At 44.0% G+C, this 21,667-nt stretch overlaps 1 protein-coding gene across 1 annotated transcript in view; it reads left to right on the top strand.

Annotated features, from left to right (window-relative positions):
• Positions 1-21,244, top strand: part of LOC309568843 (claudin-16-like) — a gene marked incomplete at its 3' end in the record, with an annotated part of 113,981 nt that extends 92,737 nt beyond the window's left edge. The window contains exons 2-5 of the mRNA XM_082274628.1: positions 12,481-12,616; positions 12,706-12,867; positions 18,364-18,428; positions 21,059-21,244. Of these exons, the coding sequence (XP_082130754.1) occupies positions 12,481-12,616; positions 12,706-12,867; positions 18,364-18,428; positions 21,059-21,244 (549 nt within the window). The remainder of the gene's footprint in view (positions 1-12,480; positions 12,617-12,705; positions 12,868-18,363; positions 18,429-21,058) is intronic.
• Positions 21,245-21,667: the final 423 nt, after the last annotated feature.

Genomic DNA, 21,667 nt, shown 5'->3' with positions numbered 1-21,667 from the left:
AGCCTTTCTTCCGGTGTAATGGGCGATCGTGAGTGCCCGGCGGACATTGGGTCCCCCGGGTACACGCGCGCGGGGGGGCGGGGTCCGTGACCGCGCGGGAGCAGGAGCGCGCCTCCGGCGGCGCGCGCTCGCTCCCTAGAGCCTCACAGGCTAGCGACGTAGACCTACGTTGCTTTGCCTGTGAGGGGCTGACCGCCGCAGGCAAGCGGTTAAACCTAGGGGGCATAAAAAGAAGATTTACTGACGGGAACTACAAAGCCTTTGGCAGGTGGAACAGTTCGCAAACACTATATTGTCAAAAGTATTGGGACGCCTGCCTTTACACGCACGTGAACTTTAATGGCATCCCAGTCTTAGTTCGTAGGGTTCAATATTGAGTTGGCCCACCCTTTGTAGCTATAACAGCTTCAACTCTTCTGGGAAGGCTGTCCACAAAGTTTAGGAGTGTGTCTATGGGAATGTTTGACCATTCTTCCAGAAGTGCATTTGTAAGGTCAAGCACTGATGTTGGAGAGAAGGCCTGGCTCGCAGTCTGCACTCAAATTCATTCCAAAGGTGTTCTATCAGGTTGGGGTCAGGACTCTATGCAGACCAGTCAAGTTCCTCCACCCCAAACTTGCTCATCCATGTCTTTATGGACCTGGCTATGTGCACTGGACCAAATTTTTTGGTGGAGGGGGAATCATGGTGTGGGGTTGTTTTTCAGGGGTTGGACTTGGCCGCTTAGTTCCAGTGAAGGGAACTTTTAAGGCGTCAGCATACCAAAACATTTTGGACAATTTCATGCTCCCAACTTTGTGAGAACAGTTTTGGGGGGAGTGGCCCCTTCCTGTTCTTCCAACATGACTGCGCACCAGTGCACAAAGCAAGATCCATGGATTAACGAGTTTGGGGGGGGGGGGGGAACTTGACTGACCTGCACAGAGTCCTGACCTCAACCTGATAGAACACATTTGAGATGAATTAGAGTGGAGACTTCGAGCCAGGCCTTCTTGTCCAACATCAGTGCCTGACCTCACAAATGCACTTCTGGAAGAACGGTCAAACATTCCCACTTATAAACCTTGTGGACAGCCTTCCCAGAAGAGTTGAAGCTGTTATAGCTGCAAAGGGTGGGCCAACTCAATATTGAACCCTACGGACTAAGAATGGGATGCCATTAAAGTTCATGTGTTTTTAAAGGCAGGCGTCCCAATACTTTTGACAATATAGTGTACATGTAGTATTTAGTTGCTTGGACCCACCTGAACAACCCATATGTACTTGTATAAGATTTGTCCTTTGCAATGGATGCTCAAATTTATTACAAGTTGGGCTGGCCATCACCAGGAAGGAGAAATCTGGGGTAACCCAATCGCATGTGCACAACTGTATATACAGAGGAAGGGTTGGAGCTGTCTGCTGCAGAAAGACCTATGAAAAGGACAGTTCACGTACTTACCTAGCTTATAATACAATTGGAGTCGTCTATATCTTATACTAAAGATTATATTGATAGTTACATGGAATGTTTCTCTCTGGATGATATCTGTTTGTTGAAATGGGAATTTATGACCCCAATGCTCTAGTTTTATTTTCAGCATCTATGACACTTTTTAAATTTCCTACATACGTAGCTGGAGAAATGTCTGGCAATGTTAAAAACTGATCTATTTATACAAATATATGAGTCTGGTTGCAAAGAAGAGTTTATTAGATCAACATATCATAGGGGGATGTGTAACTTGGCCTACTGTCCAGTGATCACATCTATACTATGCGTCTACTGGTTCTAAGTGCACATTATTCATCTTTTACTTGGGTCTAGTGTGGGAAAAGGCCAAGTATGAGTCATCCATCTTGTCCCTTTAGTCTTCCAAGCTGCTATTTCTCTGTCTCTGAGTTCATGCTGTTTAAAGTGGACCTAAACCATGTTCTGTGGCTAACCCGTTCTTCATTGTATTATACCTTAACCACTTGCCGACCGCCGCAAGTACATATACTGCGGCGGTCAGCCCCCCGTGCAGGCAAAGTGACGTATGGGTACGTCACTCGCCCGCGAGCCAATAGGGGGCGAGCGTGCGCCGCCTGAGGCGCGCTCCCACCCCCGCTCGTTCACGGGCATCCCCGCGCGAGTGACCGGCGGCTCCAATGTCCGCCGGTCACTCGCGATCTCCCGCTGGAGAGGGAAAAAGGCAGGCAGCTGATGTAAACAAAGCCGCCTGTCATTCTCCCTGATGTAACAGCAGAGATCATACGATCCTGCTATGTAGGATCGTATGTCTCTGTGGTTACATCAAAAGCCACGCCCCTTTACAGTTAGAAGCACGCCCCTAGGGACACACTTAACCCCTTTCTCTCTAATAAAGTTAACCCCCTTCCCTGCCAGTGTAATTTTTACAGTAACAGTGCATATGTATAGAACTGATTACTGTAGTAATGTCACTGGTCCCCCCCAAAAGTGTAAAAAATGTCAGTCAAGGGTCCGACCTGTCCGCCGCAAAGTCGCATTCCTGCAAAAAAAAATCGCAGATCGCCGCCATTACTAGTTAAAAAAAAAAAACAATAAAAATGACATAAATCTTTCCCGTAGTTAGTAAACGCAATCATTTTTGCACAAACCAATCAAAATATGCTTATTCTGATTTTTTTCATCAAAAATATGTAGCGGAAAACAAATTGGCCTAAAATGTTAAAAAAGTTTGATTTTTACATTTTTTTGGGGGGGGGGATTTCATAAAAAAAAAAATGATAAAAATATTGTTATTTTTTCAAAATTGTCGCTTTTTTTTGTTTATAGCGCATAAAGTAAAAATCGCACAGGTGATCAAATACCACCAAAAGAAAGCTCTGTTTATGGGGAAAAAAGGATGTTAATTTCATTTGGGTACAGCGTCGCACGACCGCGCAATTGTCCGTTAAAATCACGCAGTGCCGAATCGCAAAATAGGCCCTGGTCTTTGAGCAGCCAAATCCTCCGGGGCTTAAGTGGTTAAACTGCTAAAAAAAGTTGTGTAGCACGTAACTGTTATAAACTCCAGGATCTCCCTGGCTGCTGGCACCCAGATGTGTCTTGGTGATGGAACATCTGTGTAACGGATCAACCGGCACCCTGACTGGGTACCTCCATTGACGGATGCACTCCAGTGATGGTGAACACCGTCACAATCTGCGTTAAGACAGAACCACTGATTTTCGAAGTGTAAAGTAATGCCACTGTTTGAAAGAAAGCACATGCCACTTTACAATGCACTGTTTAGGTCCAGGGGGTTGAAAGGGGCCTGTTGCTGCTAACAGGCAAAGGTTACCCAGCTCTGCTCAGCATCTTATGCTATAATGAGGTCTGACGAGGCACAAACTTTATGGAAAGAATGGTGGAGCAGTACTGAAGACTGTGCCACCCTCATTTTCCCCCAAACTTTCGTAACAAAAATAGTCAGATCAAAAAAAATGAGTTTGACTCTCACAAGCCACATCCAAAATACTTAGAAAGAAAATGTGGACTAGATAAATCAGGTCCAGCAAAAAAACAACCGGACTTTACTAGCTCAGCACAGAAGACAACACACAATTATAAAATATAACCAACTTTATTATACTTATTACAAAAAAAGATAAAAAGGGATAAAAGGGGACTAACCCCATTGACCAAAAGGCCTCTCAGGGTAAAGGGTACAATGTCCTGCTGCAAAATAACCAGGAGACCAAGATATATCACATATGCTTAAATATATCCATAATGATGACAATAAATCTGAATACAGTATTGTAGATCTCTGGTAAGATGGTCAAGGTCAACGTGTTTCGCCAACTAGAGCAGGTGAAAGGGCTTGGCATATATGGAGACCAAAAAGGTAGCCAAGAAGTACCAGTGTTGCCAGATTCACACAATATATGGAGCACATATTTATGCCCAGCATCTACCAGTACCACGACATTCAACCCAAAGAGGAAAGGTACTCGAATACCAAAAATTTTAGGGATCTTCCCACACTGAGTCAAGAAATCATTAAACTAGGAGTATCATCCTGATGTCATACCATGCCGCCAGACTGCCCTTTTTGGTCTCCTTGTATTCTAAGCTCTTTCACCCGCTCTACTAACCTAATTATTTCTACTGCTATGCCATCCTACGCATGTAATGTTTGATGGTTTTGTGGCTCTGATGCCCCTGTGCCTGTCCCTATTTTTGGATACCTCTTGACCTGTTGCATTCATTGCTACTACCTTTTCCTATTGGGTCCTGAAGAAGCCTATAGTTGGTGAAACGCATTGACCTTGACCTTCCTACTGGAAATCTACAATACTGTATTTACATTTATTGTCATCATTATGGATATATTTGAGCATATGTGATATATCTTGGTCTCCTGGTTATTTTCCAGCAGAGTATTGTACCCTTAACCCTGTGAGGCCTTTTGGTCATTTAGGGTATTTCCTTTTATCCCTTTTTATCTGTTTTTTTTTTTTATTATGTATAATAAAGTTGGTTAAATTTTATAAATATGTTTTGTCTCCCATGCTTAGCCAGTAAAATCTAGTTGTCTTTTTATTGGACCTGATTTATCTAGTCCACATTTTCTTTCTCGGTCAGAGTTAAAACTCATACTGTGTTTAAAAAGTCATGCTTAAGACAGACTGACAAAAAGCAGAAAAGTTAGAGGAAAGAATTTTTATACTGACGTACCCCAAAACTGCAGATAAGCTTCGTACAATCTCCAAAATTCTTACTGCAATGACATTACCTTTTTAAAAAGTGCCTGCCCTAATATAATAGAAGATATCAATCAGTTAGACACCAAACACACCAGAACACTAAAAAGACACATTCAACCTCCTAAGAGAAGTTTACAGCAGATCTATGTACTGTATATCATATTTGATATCTAACAAATTGTTATTTCATTCTGCTCAATAATATGCTGCTTGTCACATTTGTCAAACCTTGTCATGTTGAAATATAGAAGTGTCCAGATAGTGGACATTAAGGGTGTGTGAAAATATTAAAATACTCCAGCATACCTTTATCACACCCCTTAAACTCTTTGATTGGGTGGAGGTAATTCTACATCTCCCTCTCCATGCTCAAAAAAGCTGTAGAATTTGGCGGCTGGAGCTCTCGTTTCGCATTCAAAATAAACAAGGTTACTGATAGTCACATTTCTGAAGGGCCAAAGACTCTGCTATAGGAAAACTTAGGGAATTCCCCTCTTAAAGCGGTATAAACCGCACCAAAAACAAATTGGGCTTTAGACAGTTTAAGTCAGGGGTTGACAAATTTTCTTTGAATCTAGGAGCCAGCTAAAAAAGTTAGGAGCCAGTTTTTAAAAAAAGCTGCCCCGCCCCCAGAAAAAAAAATAAAAAGAAAGAAAGAAATGGAAAGAAGAGAAAAGAAAAAAAGAGGAGAGGGAGGTAGAGAAGGGAAAATGTGGGGGGGGGGGTTAGGGGAAGCGGAGGGGGGTTGGGGTGAGAGAGAGAGAATGAAAGAGGGGAGGGGGAGGGGGAGAGAGGGAGGGAGATAGAGGGTGGGAGAGAATGAAAGTCTCAGGCAGATGTGTATATGTACAGTGAGGTCCCCTCAGCTCTATGGTGTGTACAGAAGAATTCTCCAGAAGTGTGGAAATCCCACACCTCCACCTTCCTCCTATACACTCAGAAAATGGCCTGCTCTGCTCCCCCACACATGTGTCTATGGGGGGGGGGGGCTCCCACACCTGGCCAATAAAAGGTAAACTGTGCCCCCCAACTAATTGTAGGTGGTTCCCTTCCCTTAGCCACGGCAGGATGGGCTCAGTCTCCATTCCCACCTCCCCCAGGGGCTGAGGAAGCAGTGACACACAGGCAGGCTGTTTCTAGGTCCATAGATCAAAGTTGCCAAACATGGACATTGTACCTGAGTGGCTAACCAGTATACAGTGTACTTGCTGCCTGGATACCACACAGAGAGAACAGATATGTTAGCCATAATCCAGTATTTTTATGGACACATGCATGTGTGCTAGTGACATTCCCCCCCCCCCCCCTATAGAGTCTTGTCACAGATCATAGGGGGGGGGTTTGGAGAGACTACCCAGTATTTGTTTCAGAGGAGAATCCAGTACCTTGTCTTAAGTCCCTGGCAATTAGCAGATTGCAGATATTCATTGCAGTTTTCAGCGAGGGGGGCCACATCTGAGGGTGGATGTGGGGGGTGCACGATAAGGAAGTCAGCGTGCTGTATGTTGCTATCGGGTGGAACGCACAATCTAGGAGGCAGGCGTGCGTTCCACCTCTCCTCCACTTTGGCCAATTGCCGAGTGAAGACAGTCCCGGGCCCGCCCTCAAAGGCGGGGCCGAAGCTTGCTGTGCTGTGAAGTCGAGCAGTGCGTCCTATGGATGTGCTGAAAGTGGAGAAGAGGCAGCCGGTTCTGATTGGTCAGCGCCGTCCATGTGACGGTGCTGACCAATTAAAATGCCTTGTCAGGGACACAGAGAATTATGGATAGGAGCCACGGGGATTTCAAATCTCTGCAAGTCTGCATCACAGAGCGGCGTCCCGATGCCTGACAGCAGATGGCTGAAATCCTAGGCGCCCGGACTCAGTTTCTAGTCGCCAATGCGACCTGGCGCCCGGGAATTGTTGAGCCCTGGTTTAAGTCATGATGTGCATACTAGCACATTATAAAAGACTTACCTGGAAACAAAGCCCTCCAGTGGCACAGTGTCCCTGCTGTAGGCGCTTCCATCTTCATCTGGTCTTCCTTACGGGTTCGCAACCTTCGGCCCTCCAGAGGTGGTTCTGGCCAGCTAAGTAGACTGCTTTAAAAAAAGGCCTGGATTATTTCCTAGGTCTACATAATATAACTGGGTACTAATATTTATAGGTAAAGTTGATCCAGGGAATATTCGATTGCCTCTCGGGAGATCAGGAAGAAAGTTTTTTAACTGCTGTAGCAAATTGAATCATGCTTTGGTATGATGATTGTGTATATGGGATTGTATGGTTGTGTTTTCTTTTTTGTTGTTTTGTTTTTTATTGGTTGAGTCAGATGCACTTGTGTCTTTTTTCAACCTGACTAATTATGTAACTACGCAACTACAAATGACGAGCCACGATGACGTTACTCCCACGGCACAGAGTTCTGAATGGATGGCACAGTCCATTCAGAGCCCAGGGCGCATGTACTAGTGAGGTTACTGGCTGCTGCTAAAGTAAATATCTCCTAAATGGTGCACGTTTAGAAGATATTTACTATACCTATATTTAAGCCTTATTATAGGCTTACCCATAGGGAACAATAAACGACGTTAGTTTTCTGCCACTTTGAACAGTTACAGTGAGGGAAAGTAGTATTTGATCATCTGCTGATGTTGTACATTTGCCCACTGACAAAGAAATGATCAATCTATAATTTTAATGGTGGGTTTATTTTAACAGTGAGAGACAGAATTACAACAAAAATATCCAGAAAACACATTTCAAAAAAGTTATAAATTGAGTGAAATAAGTATTAGTTCCTCTATCAATCAGCAAGGTTTCTGGCTCCCAGGTGTCTTCTATACAGGTAACGAGCTGAGATTAGGAGCACTCTCTTAAAGGGAATGCTCCTAATCTCAGCTTGTTACCTGTATAAAAGACACCTGACCAAGCAATCAGTCAATCAGATTCCAATCTCTCCACCATGGCCAACACCAAAGTGCTGTCCAATGATGTCAGTGACAAGATTGTAGACCTAAACAAGGCTGGAATGGGGCTACAAGACCATTACCAAGCAGCTTAGTGATAGGGTGACAACAGGTGGTGTGATTATTTGCAAATGGAAGAAACACAAAATAACTGTCAGTCTCCCTTGGTCTGGGGCTCCATGCAAATTCTCACCTTGTGGAGTTTCAATGATCATGAGAATGGTGAGTAATCAGCCCAGAACTACACAGAAGAATCTGATCCTCTGATCAATTCAGAGGAGAACTGGGTGAAAGTGTTGGGGGAAGATGAGACCAAAATCAAGCTCTTTATGACACCAAGAACACCATCCCCGCCGTCAAGCATGGAGGTGGAAACAATATGCTTTGGGGGTGTTTGTTTTTTTGCTAAGGGGACAGGACAACTTCACCACATCAATAGGATGATGGAGGGGGCCATGTACTGTCAAATCTTGGGCGAGAATCTCTTTCCCTTAGCCAGGGCATTGAAAATGGGTCGTGGATGGATATTCCAGCATGACAATGACCCAAAACACATGGCCAAGGCAACAAATGAGTGACTCAAGAAGAAGCACATTAAGATCCTGGAGTGGCCTAGCCAGTCTCCAGACCTTAATCCCATAGAAAATACGTGGAGGGAGCCGAAGGTTCGAGTTACCAAACCTCAGCCTCGGAATCTTAATGACTTGGAGAGGATCTGCAAAGAGAAGTGGGACAAAATCCCTCCTGAGATGTCTGCAAACCTGGTTGCAAACTAAAAGAAACGTCTGAACTCTGTGATTGCCAACAAGGGTTTTTCCACCAAGTACTAAGTCATGTTTTGCAAAGGGGTCAAATACTTATTTCACTCCCTAAAATGCAAATCAATTTATAACTTTTTTGAAATGCATTTTTCTGGTTATTTCTGTTGTTATTCTGTCTCTCAATGTTAAATCAAACCTACCATTAAAATTATGGATTGATAATTTCTTTGTCAGTAGGCAAATGTACAAAATACTTTTTTCCCTCACTGTATCCCTTAAGCAGGTGTCCCCGTATTTTGGATATCTCTTTTGCTTTCTTCTTGGTGACAATGGTCCCCAATACAAATTAAAGGGTTCTCCCTAATGGGGACACAGACAACAATTAAAACTTGACAGAGGATCTAACCCTTCCTCAAGCTACCAAAAACAGTTACAGGGAATGGAGGTGGGAGGAGATGGGTGAAAGGCTGGAGTTCTCTTTTAATTGATCAAAGTCAAAAACTGACTTCAGGCTCAGCTGCCCATATGTCCAGACCAGTCCACTGGTTCCCCTCTTTTTCTTGGCTCATTGAATAATTTCTGCAGTGATAAGCCACAGGTTGGCTTTAAGATAAAGATTACAACTCTAAATATGCTTTTGCTGACAATAGAATATACCTTCCCTTTACATACCCTTAAATGTACTTACAGAAACCACTTCCAGATATGAGTATCTGATAAATAATCTGCATCAGTGTGCTCATGGAATGGAAAGAGTCACTTTAAGGAATTTTTGTGGAGTTTTGCTGCCACCTTGTGGTTAAATCACATATGATTTTGTTTGCTTGTTTGCTGTCTTCATCAGGCATCATCTCTTGATGATGGTAGAGGAATGGGATTTTGAGGTACATATGTGTCAATAATGCATTGATGATGCAAACACATATTTAAATGGAGCATCAGGCTTTGTAGGTAGCCTCTGCAGTGATCAGTGCAAGACATTGTTGCTCTATGATGCTAGTAATGGTCAGATTGCTGGTAGTGAAGTGCAGGGGGCAGGAGGGGGCACTTTCTGAAGGTGGTTTCAGCAATACGGCACTTCCCATGTCTCCCGGACCCCTACAAGGTGGAGGTTAGATACAGGTTCAAGGAAACCTGTTATGGGAGAAATTATGGGTGCCATTGCTGACCTCTCCTGAGAATACTAGTGACGCTATAACTTTTATTTTCTTTGTCACTTAACCTGAACAAGTATTCTGATAAATGATTCCGACTTTTTTCTGACTTTCATTTGCTTCATGCTTTTTCCGGGTTGTGACTCAAAAGCAATATGGGCAAACACAGCCAGGCAACTAGCATTTTTATAACATGGGCAGCAATGGCATTCTATATATTTCTGAAAAGGACAGAAGCACTTTAAAGTGTTGAGAAAAAAGCATTCCCCTCTGGGTGATCTCTGTACATTACAAGGATTTTAACAAACTTTGTTGCAGATTCCTACCTTTTGTCATTCTGAAGAAATCATTGTTTGTTCCTCTGTGTCGAGTGAGTCAAATGGGAGTGGCTTCATAATTATCTATCAGCTGTGGCAGCTGCAGAGCTCTAATGAGGAAAGCTGCTGGGTCTGCATCCCTTTAGACGTTTTTCTTATTGGGAATATCTCACCAAAAATGACATTTTTGTTGCAGGAGATGCCAGAAATCTGACTTGTATCTTAGTGCAGACTTCTGGGAAAATTGGTGAGCCAATCACACAAGCAGGAAATTATGTTTCTGGGGGTGTGGTCAGTATACATTCTGTGTACAGAACAGCTCCAGGTAGCCATATTGCATTGCATTTTCAGAATATGACAAAAGCTGCAGATTAAAAAGGAAAGGTCATTTTTAATAATATTCAATTACAATATGACTTGACATACGCTATATTGTTTTTTCGTTATTTGCTGATTTTTTTTTCCTTATGAAAGTGGAGTTACCCTTTAAAGCTGAAATCCTGGTATGACTCGGGCCAATGTAAGTTTGCATATGCCATACCTGTGGGATACAAGGAATCACTGTAGTAGTCACTGCTACTACAGTGATTTCAGCTATCTTACAGGTCTCTGCTGAGCAGCTGTGCTGCTGCAAGTTGGACATAAGGGGTTGCTCACTCAGCACAGGCACCATTTACAGAACTAATTTTTCTCAGTGAATACAAGGCATTCTCTGATTGGACGAAGTGGAGAAGCAAGGTGGTGATGTCACAATCTCCGCCCCATCCAATCAGAGAACGTTTTGCATGCATTCATCAAGAAAAATGCATGGTGTCCTGTGAATGGCACCTGCCGGGAGTGGCTATAGCAGCTGGTAGCGATATTTGAAACTAAATCCAGCAGGCTGGTTGTACCCAAGTTAATCAATCAACTTGGTACATTCAGCTTGCCCATACACGACTTGAATCAAGCTGAATTCACTAGGAACCAGCCAAGATTCGAACCGTCTATGGCCGGCCTTAGGCTGTATTCCCACCTCTTTGTGTTAGGTGCACATATAATCTCATATTGAAAGGAAAAGTTCAGTTTTAGTGTAATGCTCGTTACCTCACCCTACCTAGCTACCTAACCTTATTTAACCTAGAACAAACCCACCTACCTAGGACCTTACTTACTCCTCCTTGATAGTGGCAGTCTCCACCAGTATCCTGAACTAAAATCCTAGGGAGTATAGCCCCATTCAAGTTTCCGGGGAGCCTGCATGTAAGGGAGTGTTGGTATAATTTCTTCATTGGCCACTAGGTGGTGGCCTCCCCATATATCTATCTATCTATCTATCTATCTATCTATCTATCTATCTATCTATCTATCTATCTATCTATCTATCTATCTATCTATCTATCTATCTATCTATCTAGTGGGTTACATTAGAGAATACTGAGGAGTTTGGGCAAGGAGTTGTGAGGACAGGGCTGGGATTCCAGAGCTGGCCCCCATAAATAAATAATATTGTAATATATTAATAATAATAATGTAGCACCCTCCAAGGTAGGTGCTAGGTAAAACATTTCTGTGACCCTGTTCTTCTTATCAGGAGGGTCTGATCTGTTAGTTTAGCCTGTCACATGTTTCCAAGTGTGATTCACTGGGTCTGTGGGAGTGTCCCCACTGCAGCCAATGAGGGAGCTCATTGGACAGTGGAGGAAACCTTGCCAGTAGCACACTCTGTTTTATGTCAGTTCCAGTGGGAGGGCATGCCTGCAATGCATCCTGGGATTGGACATAAATAAGAGGGGAGCATGTAGCAGGGTGTCTTTGGGCGGGAAGCCAGGTTCCAGGAGGAGGGTGATGGCTGTCTCTCCTCCTGTTGCTGAGGAAGGTGGTCCAGGCAGTCAGCCTAGGGACCAGGGGTTGAGCTGTGCTGCAGAGGGATCCAGTTGCTGACCAAGTGGAGCTGCTGGGCAGAATACTTCTGGAAAAACAGTATCGTGAGTACTCAAGCATCTGCCCAGGGGTCTGCCATGGAGAGGGGACCACTCCAGTGGGGTCAAGGGGATCCAGAAATCAGCTAACCCAGAGTAAAGGGGGTGCCAAGTTGTTAAACCCTTAAGATTAGAGGGTAAAGGGGGCGCCAGGAAGGGCCCTGAAGTTGCTCATCAGTGCAGTCTTCTATAAAGGACAGTTACCTCAGGACAGGAGTGCCTTAGGAAGCTAATAGGACTCTTTCACAGTCAAAAGTGAAATACAGTAAGCGGCCTAGCCGTGACTAGCTCAATCACCGTTAACCAGCGTCAGTCAGCGTTATCCAGCATCAGTCAGCATTTTTTATACAGTCCCTGCCTTTTTGTGCATAGCTCAGTTATTGGAGTATCCCACTCATCCCTTCTCCTATCCAAGTTACAAATAAAAACACAAAACCCAAAGAAACTGGACTGGTCCTTGTAAAATCACTTGGAAACATGTCTGAATGTTCTACTGTTGCTCATGGTAACCCAAGGGAACCCACACACAGCAGCTCCCATGGGAGTAGTGCTACAATAACAAATTACTATACTGAAATAAAGATAATATGCAGATATGTATCTCTTTCTAACCTCTTGCTGCATTGCTTAATTTGTGACCCAGCAAGATGCAAAGGATCCGTACTCCTCCGTAGGCTTGAGTTCTAGATGTCGAGGGCTGTGGAGTGAGTGCATATATGACCACATGGCCAATATCTGGACTTGTGACATCCCTATCTCTTATCTCAGCGAGCATCAAGGTGGGTACAGAGCCAATAATGATGCTTAGATATTTTTGGCTGGAAGTCCAGTTGCCAATGCTGTGATTTATTTTCCTCTTCTGTGCTAGTGCCCATGGTGGCCACACGGGCCTTGGTCATCGTGAATGGCATTCTCAGCCTCGTTGCAACACCACTTCTGGTTCTTGGAATGAAATATACCAAAATCGTCAACGGAGGAGATCTCAAGATGAATCTTTCACGAGCTGCTGGCCTAATGCTGCTTCTAGGAGGTATAATTCATAGATTTACAGCGTTGAAGCATGTGAACACACAAAGTTTGGTACCCAAAGCAGCGCCCCTCTGCTGGGACTGTCCCTCTAGAACAGGGGTCTCCAAACTGTGGCCCTCCAGTTGTTCAGAAACTACAATTCTCACCATGCCTAGTCATGTCTGTGAATGTCAGAGTTTTACATTGCCGAAAGGGACTTGTAGTTCTGCAACAGCTGTAGGGCCGTAGTTTGGAGATCCCTGCTGTGGAAGGACTCATGTAGACAGGTGCTCTTGTCAAATGCTACCATTTGCATTCCAACACTGCCTTACTCAAACGCGTGATCAAACACAAAGTGCATTAGAAAACTGTTTTCGGCCGTCAATGCAAACCCATCTCGATAAGGTCTGCTTTGTCCACAAAAACAAAAAGAAAGTCTAATGCAGCCTCAGATCTATCATCCACACCACATCAGTAATCTAAATGGGAATTTAAAGACCTGCTTTTACGTATGCTTTAAACACCCATCAAACGATAGCCAGCCTGCCTAAGCAAACCAACGTTTGATGAAGGAAATGCATCATTTAGTGGTGATATCACTACCTCCAGTGAATGTTACAGCTTTCCCCTGGGGGCCAGGCATCCATCCTTCTTTCCCCCAACTCACCATTGGCCTCTTGCATTCTAGCAATCAAAGACAATGGCTGCCTGCGTCCTAGCAATCAAAGACAATGGCTGCCTGCGTCCTAGCAATCAAAGACAATGGCTGCCTGCGTCCTAGCAATCAAAGACAATGGCTGCCTGCGTCCTAGCAATCAAAGACAATGGCTGCCTGCGTCCTAGCAATCAAAGACAATGGCTGCCTGCATCCTAGCAATCAACTACATAATTGGTTGCGGTGACTCCAGCAGCCACACAGTCTTTGGTTTTTATGGTGGCTGTGTATTTTTGGCTTTGTTTGCCAAACGCTCTACACTGGTTTAAGGTTCCGTTCACATCTAGGCGTCCCAGGTCATGGGCAGAATCACTGTGATTCTGCCCATGATCCCAAATCATGGCAAATTGCGGGACGCCTGTGTGATCCCCATCACTTCCAATGGCACCCTGATCACGGCGCGATTTTGACGTGATTGTCGCCCAACAAATCGCGGTAAAATAGTGTAAACAGAATCGTGGGATGTCTGTTGCCCAAAATAAGTTCTTGTCATAGTTACATAGTTGCATAGTTAGTGAGGTTGAAAAAAGACATCCATCCATCCAGTTCAACCTACCCCTGTATGTTGTACATTGTATACCCCTGTATGTTGTGGTCTTTAAGGTGCCCATCTAATAGTTTTTTGAAACTATCGATGCTCCCTGCTGATACCACTGTTTGCGGAAGAGAATTCCACATCCTTACTGCTCTTACAGTGAAGAACCCCCTATGTACTTTAAGGTTAAACCGCCTTTCCTCTAGTTTATTGAGTGGCCACGTGTCTTATTGTATCTCCTTTCTCTGAATAGTTTGTTCCTTATGCTAGGGTCACCAGTACAGTATTTGTACATTGATATCATATCCCCCCTCAATCGTCTCTTCTCCAGAGAGAATAGGTTCAGTGCTTGTAGTCTTTCCTCATAGCTGATGTCCTCCATTCCCCTAATTATTTTTGTTGCCCTTCTCTGGACTCTCTCCAGTTCCAGCACATCCTTCCTGAGGACCGGTGCCCAGAACTGGACAGCATACTCCAGATGTGGCCAGACCAGAGTCTTGTAGAGCGGGAGAATAATCTCTTTATTTCTGGAGTGAATCCCCTTTTTTATACAACCCAGTATTCTGTTGGCTTTCCTTGCAGCGGCTTGGCATTGCATGCCACTGCCAAGCCTGTTGTCTACCAGTACCCCCAAGTCCTTTTCCATCCTAGACTCACCCAGAGGTTCCCCCCCTAGTGAGTAGCTTGCTTTCTGGTTTCTGGCCCCCAAGTGCATTACTTTACATTTTTCAACATTAAACCTCATCTGCCATGTAGTTGCCCACCCCGTTATTTTGTTCAGGTCCGCTTGTAAGGTTTCCACATCCTGTATAGAAGATATTGGCATGCTTAGTTTAGTATCATCCGCAAATACTGAGATTGTCCTTCTTTTCGGTGACAGGCGTCCAGCGAATTGCCGTGATTTAGGATGTGATTCTGCCCGCGATCCAGAACACCTAGATGTGAACAGAGCCTAAAGCTCATGTACACCCGTGTTTTTCTGCATTTGAAATTCATATAAAAAAAAAAAAGTCAGCAGATTCCCTTTGACTTCACTGAAGTAGTACAGATTACCGTTCAGGGGCTGCATTCACTTGCTTTGCATTCCATTTCTTTGTTTGCAAATATTATCCAAATACATTCATCATGTGTGTTCTTCCTTGTATCTACAGTTCATTGCGAAAGTATTCGGCCCCCTTGAACTTTACGACCTTTTGCCACATTTCAGGCTTCAAACATAAAGATATATAACTGTAATTTTTTGTGAAGAATCAACAACAAGTGGGACACAATCATGAAGTGGAAGGAAATTTATTGGATATTTCAAACTTTTTTAACAAATAAAAAACTGTAAAATTGGGCGTGCAATATTATTCAGCCCCCTTAACCACTTGCCGACCGCCGCACGCCGATCTACGTCGGCGGTCAGCCCCTCACAGGCAAAGTGACGTAGGGCTACTTTGTCACTAGCTTGTGAGGGTCTAGGGAGCGAGCGCGCGCCGCCGGAGGCGTGCTCCCGCTCCCGCGTGGTCACGGAGCCCCCCGCGCGTGTGACCGGCGGACCCGATGTCCGCCGGCCACTCTTCGATCGGCGGGGTAGAGGGAGAAAGTCAGGCAGCTTGTGTAAACAAGCTGCCTGTCATTCTCCCCTCTGTATGAGAGCTGATCATATGGATCTACTATGTAGATCCGTTGATCACTCTGCATACAGCTGAAGCCACAGCCAATCACAGTAAGAATCACGCCCCTAGGGACACACACAGCCCCTCCCTCTCAAATAAAGTTAACCCCTTCACTACCAGTGTATTTTTACAGTAACAGTGCATATATATAGCACTGATTACTGTAGAAATGTCACTGGTAACCCCAAAAGTGTCAAAAATGTCAGTCAAGGGTCCGATCTGTCCGCCCCAATGTCGCAGTACCGCAAAAAAAATCGAAGATCGCCGCCATTACGCGTTAAAAAAAAAAACAACAAAAATGACAAAAATCTTTCCCTTAGTCAGTAAACGCAATAACTTTTGCGCAAACCAATCAAAATACGCTTTTTGCGATTTTTTTTTACCAAACATAGGTAGCATAAAACAAATTGGCTGAAAATGTTAAAAAATTTTGATTTTTACACTTTTTTGGGGGGGGAATTTCATATAAAAAAAAGGGAAAAATATTGCTATTTTTGCAAAATTGACGCTCTTTTTTTGTTTATAGCGCGTGATCAAAAAATCGCACAGGTGATCAAATACCGCCAAAAGAAAGCTCTGTTTGTGGGAAAAAAAGGACGCCAAATTCGTTTAGGTACAGCGTCGCACAACCGCGCAATTGTCCGTTAAAGTCACGCAGTGCCGAATCGCAAAATACCCCCTGGTCGTTTAGCAGCCAAATCCTCCGGGGCTTAAGTGGTTAAGTTAATACTTTGTAGCACCACCTTTAGCTGCGATTACAGCTGTAAGTCGCTTGGGGTATGTCTCTATCAGTTTTGCACATCGAGAGACTGAAATTTTTGCCCATTCCTCCTTGCAAAACAGCTCGAGCTCAGTGAGGTTGGATGGAGAGCGTTTGTGAACAGCAGTTTTCAGTTCTTTCCACAGATTCTCGATTGGATTCAGGTCTGGACTTTGACTTGGCCATTCTAACACCTGGATATGTTTATTTGTGAACCATTCCATTGAAGATTTTGCTTTGTTTTGAATAATTGTCTTGTTGGAAGACAAATCTCCGTCCCAGTCTCAGGTCTTTTGCAGACTCCATCAGGTTTTCTTCCAGAATGGTCCTGTATTTGGCTCCATCCACCTTCCCATCAATTTTAACCATCTTCCCTGTCCCGGCTGAAGAAAAGCAGGCCCAAACCATGATGCTGCCACCACCATGTTTGACAGTGGGGATGGTGTGTTCAGGGTGATGAGCTGTGTTGCTTTTACGTCAAACATAACGTTTTGCATTGTTGCCAAAAAGTTTGATTTTGGTTTCATCTGACCAGAGCACCTTCTTCCACATGTTTGGTGTCTCCCAGGTGGCTTGTGGCAAACTTTAAACTACACTTTTTATGGATATCTTTAAGAAATGGCTTTCTTCTTGCCACTCTTCCATAAAGGCCAGATTTGTGCAGTATACCACTGATTGTTGTCCTATGGACAGAGTCTCCCACCTCAGCTGTAGATCTCTGCAGTTCATCCAGAGTGATCATGGGCCTCTTGGCTGCATCTCTGATCAGTCTTCTCCTTGTATGAGCTGAAAGTTTAGAGGGACGGCCAGGTCTTCGTAGATTTGCAGTGGTCTGATACTCCTTCCATTTCAATATTATCGCTTTTCACAGTGCTCCTTGGGATGTTTAAAGCTTGGGAAATCTTTTTGTATCCAAATCCGGCTTTAAACTTTCACAACAGTATCTCGGACTTGCCTGGTGTGTTCCTTGTTCTTCATGATGCTCTCTGCACTTTAAACGGACCTCTGAGACTATCACAGTGCAGGTGCATTTATACGGAGACTTGATTACACACAGGTGGATTCTATTTATCATCATTAGTCATTTAGGTCAACATTGGATCATTCAGAGATCCTCACTGAACTTCTGGAGAGAGTTTGCTGCACTGAAAGTAAAGGGGCTGAATAATTTTGCACGCCCACTTTTTCAGTTTTTTATTTGTTAACAAAGTTTGAAATATCCAATAAATTTCATTCCACTTCATGATTGTGTCCCACATGTTGTTGATTCTTCACAAAAAATTACAGTTTTATATCTTTATGTTTGAAGCCTGAAATGTGGCAAAAGGTCGAAAAGTTCAAGGGGGCCAAATACTTTCGCAATGCACTGTATATGTGCTTTGTGCATTTCTTCCAGATCTGTGCAGTAATCCAGTGTGAGACTTTCCCTGTACAGGAGCTTCCTGTAATACAGACCACTCACTGCTGCTCTCTCATTGTGCAGGATGACTGGTCTTGTCTCCGCCCCCTCCTGTAGTTTTCTGCAGGCACCTGTTGTGGGTAGAGCTGCTAGGCCCCTCCCACCGCTCTCCTCACCATACAGCTCGGTGATAATGTCACTGCTACTTTTACGAGGTAATATCTGGAGTTGTAAACAAAATTTGGTGCACGGAAAGTGAATTTATATCATTTGTGGCTATTAAGGTACTGTGTTTATTTAAATGAAAGTTTTGAGCCCCAAGCTTTGAGACACTTTAATAAATTGAGAAAATATCAACTCCTGCTCAGTTGCAACTTAATACATAACATGAATGTCAATTTTAAAAACAATTTTAAAAGCCATGCCTTGTTGTTCTCTCTCTTGGCAGGTGTATGTGGAGGTGTCGCATTGTTCTGGTATGCTGTTGATACAGTACTGAAATACAGGATGGAGGTAAGTACATTGTATTCATCCTAATCTGCCACTCTTATAAGGAAACTTGCCAAGACAGGAAGTGATGAGGAATCTCTCCAATGGGGATGCAGAATAAAACACATTTTAGTAGAGTGGAGAAGGAAAAGGACTCACAATGATAAATTGTTTGCTGTCTGTGCATTCTTATGTTGAAGACCGAACCGGTGTTACAAGGGCAGGAAGTGAGGGGAAATCCTTCCTAGGGGGTCACAGACAGAAATAAAATTGTGCAGAAATGTTAATGATAAAAAAGGAACTGCTGAATTTAGGCTTTAAAAAGTTGGCAGTGGTGGGATTCGAACCCACGCCTCCAGAGAGACTGGAGCCTAAATCCAGCGCCTTAGACCGCTCGGCCACACTACCTTATATGGACATGCTGGTTCTAAAGGAATATTGTGATAGGTTTGTGTATGGGCTTACCTGAATCATAAAAGCTGTCAAGAGAAAAATATGGAGGTTGCTATTAATGAGACCCTTCTGAAAATGCTAGGTGCCTGGCTGTCACATTGATATAGGTCATTAAGTACTTTCCCAGAACAAACATGCAGATTAGAAAATCAACTCATTACCTAAATACTTCTGTAAGTCCTGTGGGACCAGGAAACATTGAAGACATCGGATCACCATGATGACTAGGCAAAAGACATTTTCACAAGGAGAGGTCAGCAATGGACATCTCCAGACTCTCAGTGTAGGTTTCCTTTAAGGCAGGGGTCTTCAAGTGTTCTAAACAAAGGGGCAGTTTACTTTTCTTCAGACTTTAGGGGGGCCAGAGAGTTGCCAGTTGCAGTAAACAATGTCCCATCATTGTTTTATTGGGAGGAATCATACTCCATTGCTGGAGTCAATGGGAGAAATGGTGTCCCATTGATGGTGTTAGTGAAAGGAATGGTGCCCCATTGATGTTATCAATGGGAGGAATGGTGCCCTATTGATGGTATCAATGGGAAGAATAGTGCCCCCTCATTGGTGCCAGTGGGAGGAATGGTGCCCCTTTGAGGGTATCAATGGGAGGAATAGAGCCCCCTCATTGGTGTCAGTGGGAGGAATGGTGCCCTATGCATTGTATCAATGGAAGGAAAAGTGCCCCATCATTGGTGTCTGTGGGAGGAATGGTGCCCCATTGATGGTGCCAGTGGGAGGTATAGTGCCTATCATTGGTGTCAGTGGAAGGAATAGTGCTCCATTGATGGTGCCAGTGGGTGGAATAGTGCCCCACTATTGATGTCAGTTGGAGGAATGGTGCCCCATTGATGGTATCAATGGGAGGAATAGTGCCCCCTTAGTGGTGTCAGTGGGAGGAATGGTACCCCATTGATTGTGTTAGCAGAAGGAATAGTGCCCCATCATTGGTGTCAGTGGAAGGAATAGTGCCCCATCATTGGTGTCAGTAGGAGGAATAGTGCCCCATTGATTGTGTTAGCGGAAGGAATAGTGCCCCATCATTGGTGTCAGTAGGAGGAATAGTGCCCCATTGATTGTGTTAGCGGAAGGAATAGTGCCCCATCATTGGTATCAGTGGGAGGAATAGTGCCCCATCATTGGTGTCAGTAGGAGGAATAGTGCCCCATCATTGGTGTCAGTAGGAGGAATAGTGCCCCATCATTGGTGTCAGTAGGAGGAATAGTGCCCCATTGATGGTGTCAGAGGGAGGAATAGTGCCCCACCATTGGTGTCAGTGGGAGAAATAGTGCCCCACCATTGGTGTCAGTGGGAGAAATAGTGCCCCACCTTTGGTGTCAGTGGGAGGAATAGTGCCCCACCATTGGTGTCAATGGGGGGAATGGTGCCCCATGAATGGTGTCAGTAAAGGGGGAATATAAACAGTTTATACGTCAACTTTAGACAGTTGTCACCAAAAAAGTGTCCACTTGGGAAGATTTTCCCTCAGTAGTAGGGGAGGATAAATAAACCCCTGCCAGTCTATTATTTGCTGTTTGTGTCCAAATAGGGGGATTTCCTTCACTTCCGGTCCTGGAGACAAAATAAGAAGTAAAAGGAAATCTCCATAAAGTGAAGAGATTCCTCTCTTGGACACTTTTCACTGGAACAAAGGTCCTCATTGGACAATTATCCCCACCTCTAGTTTTGGTAAAAGATGTAATATTTTTGACTTCCTTTATTCTCCTTACTGAAAATAATGCTTAACAGGATAAAGAGAGTCATGAAATCTGAAGGGGGTTAAAACCATTCCAACCTCTATCCGAAACAAAATAAAAAATAAAAAAAAGTTTTGGCTTTGTATTCAATTGCTTCCCGTGAAGCCAGGCTTGGGATTGATGATCCAAACTGCTTTAAATATTTGACATTTCCTGGGGCGGGTTTCCTGATAGTGACTGTAGTAAATATGCAGCAAAGTTGCTTGTAGTCATTATCAGACGTCTGTGTGACAGGGTGACAACAGAGGAGTAGAATTAGGAGATAGGGACAAAGCGTTGTCACCTTATAACAGGAAGTGCCTTAAAACAAATCTTCATGGCAGGATCACCACATATCATTTTAATAAAAGTTACACATTTAAAACTATTGAAGATGACTTGTTGATGCTTATATGAGATTTTAGTGATAGGATTTACATCTCCCTCCTAATATGATATTTTGGTTTCCAGGTGGTGCTGACAGTTCCTGGGATCACATATGAACTGGGATACTCTTACTGGTTGGCTGCTGGCTGCACTGGATGCACATGTGTTGCAGCTGCGCTACTCTTCTGGATGAACTATAGAAGTGACGTTACTGCTGAGACAAAAACTGCCAGAGCTGCTCGCCACAACAATGCAATGACCTATCTGTGACTACCTACCTCTGCACTCTGGTTGTGATCCAGGGTGCTATCCTGGGTCATGGAAAGTGTGAGAAGCTCGAAAGGAAAATGGCCCATGGTGTAAGAAGATAAAAATCTGTACATTTATACTTACAATGTACCCACCTGTACCAAAACAATACCCGTGTGCCCCTCTGTACAGTGAGTACCCATCGGTGCCTATACTCACTGCTCCTGGTCCTATCCATCCAGATCGCTGAAAATCTTCTGGGTACGGGGCACAATTACACATTGCCATCCCACAATGCGGCTTTCTGTGCCCTGAGCAGCCTGCTCCATATAATTGGATTGGCACCATGTCATCCTGTGCGCTTTGGTAGTTTGCTGATGGTTAATAAATGTCATATATGACCCCCAGTGATTTTTTTTTTCTTAAATGTGAGGTGTCTTTGAC

Source organism: Pelophylax lessonae, assembly GCF_965119305.1.
Source record: "Pelophylax lessonae genome assembly, chromosome: 12".
NCBI classification, from domain to species: Eukaryota; Metazoa; Chordata; class Amphibia; order Anura; family Ranidae; genus Pelophylax; species Pelophylax lessonae.
This window is presented reverse-complemented; position numbering and strand designations above follow the sequence as displayed.